Raw genomic sequence first — 5,267 nt, 5'->3', positions numbered from 1 at the left:
ATCTTTACCCTCTTCTTCCTTTTCAGGTCACGGGGTCACTGGTGTCCATGTTGAGCCATCACTGGAGGCGGGGGACACCCTGGACAGGTCTCCAGTCCATCACAGGGACACATAGAGACAAACAACCATTCACTCTCTCACTCTCATCTAGAGACATTTTTTTAAATTAAACTTTATTTAACCAACTTTATTTAATCCCACTGAGATCACAGATCTCTTACAAGGGAGGCCTGGGTCTGAAGGCAGTCTGACATGCATGTTTTTGATCTGTGGGAGGAAACTGGAGTACCTGGAGAAAACCCACACATGCACAGAGAGAACATGCAAACTCCACCCAGAAAGGTTCTTGCCCTGGATTTGAACCAGCAACCTTCTCGCTGAGAGGAAACGGCTCTGCCAACTGTGCCACCCTCAACTTCAACCAAATAAATTTCATTGTGCTTCATTCACACTCTTATTTTATAAACTATAACACATACACACTACTAGTTTATTGTGGCAGAACTTCCGTCTGGAGCTACTTCCAGACAAATGCTACAGCAAGCTGCTACCACCACTTGCTTTTGCAAATATCCAGTTTGAGCTCAGCTGCACTCGGACTAGCTCATTAACTCAGTCAGAAATAAACTTTTTTTAAGTCAAGTTGTTCATAGTTATCTATAACGGGTATTATTTCTACAGAATAGCAGCAAAATGGCCAATATCCAGTGGCTGAGAGCAGAGGATGCAGCGAGCTAAGTTCATGACATTCTGTGATCTTTTAGAGCGTTTAGAAACATTGTTTAGAATATTGCAAATGTGAGGGAAGGGTTTAAAATGCCTTAATATATATCAATATAAATAATAAAAATAAACTACTACTTGTACTATTCCTACTTGGTGTTTTTTCACTTATCGCGGGTGTTCAGGGGATGAATCCCCCGTGATAAACGAGGGACTGCTGTATCTCTTTAACCACAAACAATAAAAACTAAAGCAACGTCTCTTTTTGATTCTTCAGCAGAGATGTTTGAACTGTTGCTGATGAGGAGCACTTTGTAAACATCAGTGACTCTACTCTGGCTTTATTTCAGTAAAATTGGGGCTTGTTCAGATTATTCCCTAGAAAACGATTCGAAGACCAAATGTAACAACAAATGTTTGAAGAGCCCATCTGTTTGTGTATTTAGCGTTTCTTACTCTTTCCTTGTAGTCCGTAACGCAGCTCTTTCTTCAGATTCACCCTGGACGGTGCCTGTGATTGGCAGCACAACCAGCAGCGGTGCCAGCAGCACAGATGCAGTCTCTCTTTGCTAACTGCGTGAAGACCCCGCAGCGCAGGTGCTCGTTCTCTTTGGCGTGGTTTGCTTCCTTTGTCAGTCCTGGAAGTCTTTGTTCAAACATTTTCTGCACGTTTACTCACGAGGGTGTAAAGGCAACTTAAACTATAATAAGAATACATGTGAAAACAAAAGAAAATGTGAACACAAGGCAGTAATGGAGCAAAATATGGCTTTATTTTGAAGGCACAGTGAGACCCGGCTGCTCTCCAAATGGACCTCTGGTTAGTTTCAGCGTCCGCCGCAGAACACACTTCAGCTCGTTTTCACTCACTACAGCAGATTTGATCCGCTCGTCATCACGCAAACTTCGTTACTTTATTTGGATGAATTATTGCACAGCTTTTAGTTTAAAAATCTGCATCATGTTAATATTAGTTTTTCAAACCCATCACCGCAAAATGTAAAAAAACAAAAAACAGGTGAAATGACAAAGTTGACACCAAAGGAAACTAGATTTCCTCTCCTACAGACATTTTTGCAGAAATTTTTTTTTTACCCACTACCTTGCAGCTCTAAAATCTCTGCAGAAAAACTAGTGTACACATCTGGCTCTTGGCCAAGTGCCCATCGCTGCACCTTCCACAGGCAGCGCACAGTCTTTGTGCATCCTCTGCCTGCTGTGAGCTCCGAGCCCCCGAGTCATGTTGGTGACGTCCGCCAGCTCTCGCCTCTCGCTCAGCGACGTCATCATGTGCTCCAGTTTGGAGCGAATGGCTGAGTAGTGGTACTGGCGCTCTTTGGTCAGCTTGTGGAAGGTGTCCTTTAAAGATGCATCTGGAGCTGCAGCAGGGGCTGAGGTCTGCCTGGACGGGGGCAGCGAGACGCTCTGGACTGGCCTTGCTCTCTGAGGCGTCGTGACGCAGAGATGCTGCGCGTCGGTCTGAGTGTCACTGTCTGCCACCGACAGGCTGGTCTGAGTCGACACATGACAGGAGACCAGCTCTGCAGCAAAATGCTGATTCATGCTGCCAGCCAGGATCTCCTCCTGCATGTGCTTCTGCTCCATCCCATCTATGGTGGTGGAGTCAGAGACTGGGATGGCTTTACGATGATCTGGTGACGTGGGCTCACGTGGAGACTCAAACACTAACGCCTGGGGCTTACGGCTGGGTGTACTTGTCAGACAAGCCGGCTCAGCGAGCTTCTCTCTGGTCAAACGAGGAGAGAAAGTGACAGAGTGCTTGACCACGAGGCTCTCGAAGATGCTGCTGCCACGGACACCAGGAGGTCCACGAGTGCTCATGGGCTGAGACTGGGCATAGAGGACACGGAACTCCTCATCGAACCTCTCTGAAATCTGACCGGAGAGCTCGATCAGGTTGCTGCTGTTCAGTTTGCCGTCGGTCCAGTTGAACCTGGAACAGCCGTGAGAATAAACATGACAACAAAACAATCCAGTTTAGTGAGCCGTGCACACTAAAATAGCACAAAAAACAAAACGCTGGCAACTCAAAACTCGGTTCTTGCACTTGTTGGTGACTTGGTGGCAAACATTCAGAGTTCTGCAACAAAACCAGCTGTACAGTAGTCCCTCGCTACTTCGAGGACTCGCTCTATCGCCGCTTGTCAACGTACAGTAGAATTGTACAAAAATCATTTGTACAGTGCAGTACAGTACACACGATTGTCAACTTTACAGTAATATTATTGTACTCACGTGGTTGGGAAAAAGGCTTTTTTTTTTTTTTTTGACTGGCACCACCATTTTGTAGTTTTCTTTCAATAAGGCTACACTGTATTACCACTCAACAGGACTTCATTTCCCAGAAGCCAATACTGTACTGTAGTGCCTCGGGCTGCTGGTTTCTGCCAAACAGTATTTTTGCAAAGTGAAGTCATGACTGCTGAACCGGCTTTTCAAACGTTAAATTTAGTTCATGTCACCTGGACAAGTTTCTTTAAGAAAATTAAACTTTACAAACGTAAGATTCACAAGAAAGAAATCCTGTCAGGACACGTCTGTAAGAAACAGAGCACTGTGCTGTGTAACCCGGGTGCTGATAGGCTGCACAGAACCAGAGCAGAACCAGACCCCCAGACTCATCAGTGAACCCGAGAGCTACTAGCTCTGTTCGGGACGTGTGCCACCATAGGTCCAGCTTTTCTCTGGAGCCCACCGAGACTTCTTCATCCAGATTTGGACCCAATCTGGTCCCAGACTGGTCATTAGAAAGTCTGGCTCCCTCCAAAATGTGTTTCGGTGCTCAAGGGCTGCACAGAACCAGACCTCCAGACCAATCGGCAAATCCGAGAGCTGCTAGCCGGCCCACGAGGACAAGCGGTGACGCGCACCGTAGGTCCGGCGCTCCCTCCAGAGCCCACCGCCACCACCCCAAGCCAGAAAGCTGACTGGCAGGGTAGGTCCACTGAAACGGAACCAAATCGGACCAGAATCGAGCCGCTGCTGTTCTGCAGAGCTGGTGAGTAAATTAGCTACATATACAGAACTGTACGTATGTTGTTAAACTAACGTAGATTTAAGAGTTTAGAACATTGCAACTGTGTGGGAAGAGTTTATAAAGCCTTAACATAAATTTAAAAAAATCATTATAACGTCGCTACTTCACGGATTTTCACTTATTCCGGGGGGGTGGGGGGGTGTTGGAACGTAACCCCCACAATAAACAAGAGACTACTGTACACCAATGTCTCCAGTTGTTAACTAATTTGAATAGTGACATTTTTTGTCGTTTTCAAGATGGAGTGTTTTTTTAAACAGGGACTGCAACCTTAATGTTTTTGGTGCAAGGTGGGTAGGAGCTGCACTGTGCAGGAGAACAGAGGTAACGAGGTCGTTTTTTTTTTTTTTTTCTTATCCAAGGTAGTGCAGTGTCCCTAGTGAGGGGATGGAGCAATTTTATCCACCACCAGGTGCGATGATGGAACCGGGGGTGGCCAATGGTGGCCTTGGCCCCAAATCATTTGAGGAAAGTATATTTTTAAGCAATATAAAAATTAGAAAGCATAGTTTCCTTAAATGATAAGGGTGGCCAGATTACATGGAGGTGGCCATCTTGGATTTTAACCTGGCAACCCAATTTTTAAAAAGGAACCTTTCTTACACCTAGATGCCGCCATGCACCAAAACATAAGTTGTCCGTTGCTTATTCTTCATGTTATAACATAACGTGCACAGACAGACCGTATTTCCAATTCACTTTTCACACCACGACGAGGGACAAAAATTACATATTTTCTTTCAATTTCGAGTCACCAACTCCTAACAGTTGCAGCTCACTGAGAGTCCATGTTAATAAAAACACATGAACAAATAGTTAAACATGTTCAAACAAGAATCATAAAATATAACCATGTATCCTGGAGAGGTTTTACCAACTTAAATGGTGGATGAGTGAATTTCAAAATTTATCAATTAGTGAATTGAGGGTGGAGGGTAGATCATTTTTCCATAGATACATATTGAATTAGCAGGTTTTTCTAAAGTTAACTGCGTTTTTAGATTTCCAGTATAGCAGGATTGTTTTTTTATGGTGCTAACTAAATCAATAAAGACATTTCTTTTCAGGGTGTTTTCAAGATCCATTAAACAGAGTGAAGGTTGCAGTCAGGTTGATGCTGTTTAGTTTGCATGATGCATGACTGAAGATACCAAACCCTGCAAGATAAAAGCGTCACCTACAGCCTGATAGGTCAAATGTTCAGTGAACTGATACCTGTAGGAACCTGTAGCCACTCTGTTTCCATCGATCAGCATGAACCGCTCATGAACTCTCCCAGTGATCCTCGCTCCAGACCTCGTGTAGTAAGTCGTACCAGTTATGGTTCGCACTCTCATTTGCTGGAAGGATTGAGGACATATTTCAATATGATGTAATGTGATATTTTCATGTTGTGCCTATGGGGCCAAACTCGGCTTAACCACACCAGCCACATACCCGAAGATCATCCAGGCGAACGCCAACATTTCTGCACATCTTGAGAAAA

The 5,267-nt window shown here is 44.7% G+C and overlaps 1 protein-coding gene across 1 annotated transcript in view; it reads right to left on the bottom strand.

The window, feature by feature from the left end:
• Nucleotides 1-1,790: 1,790 nt before the first annotated feature.
• The window catches only part of fam83d (family with sequence similarity 83 member D), a 7,243-nt gene continuing 3,766 nt past the window's right edge, over nucleotides 1,791-5,267 (bottom strand). The window contains exons 2-4 of the mRNA XM_037679278.1: nucleotides 5,219-5,267; nucleotides 4,997-5,121; nucleotides 1,791-2,677 (exon numbers count right to left, since the gene is read on the bottom strand). The exon at nucleotides 5,219-5,267 is cut by the window's right edge and continues 119 nt beyond it. Of these exons, the coding sequence (XP_037535206.1) occupies nucleotides 1,855-2,677; nucleotides 4,997-5,121; nucleotides 5,219-5,267 (997 nt within the window). The 3' untranslated portion in view covers nucleotides 1,791-1,854. The remainder of the gene's footprint in view (nucleotides 2,678-4,996; nucleotides 5,122-5,218) is intronic.

The sequence above is a fragment of the Nematolebias whitei genome, chromosome 7 (assembly GCF_014905685.2).
Source record: "Nematolebias whitei isolate Nwh7 chromosome 7, NemWhi1, whole genome shotgun sequence".
Classification (NCBI taxonomy): Eukaryota; Metazoa; Chordata; class Actinopteri; order Cyprinodontiformes; family Rivulidae; genus Nematolebias; species Nematolebias whitei.
This window is presented reverse-complemented; position numbering and strand designations above follow the sequence as displayed.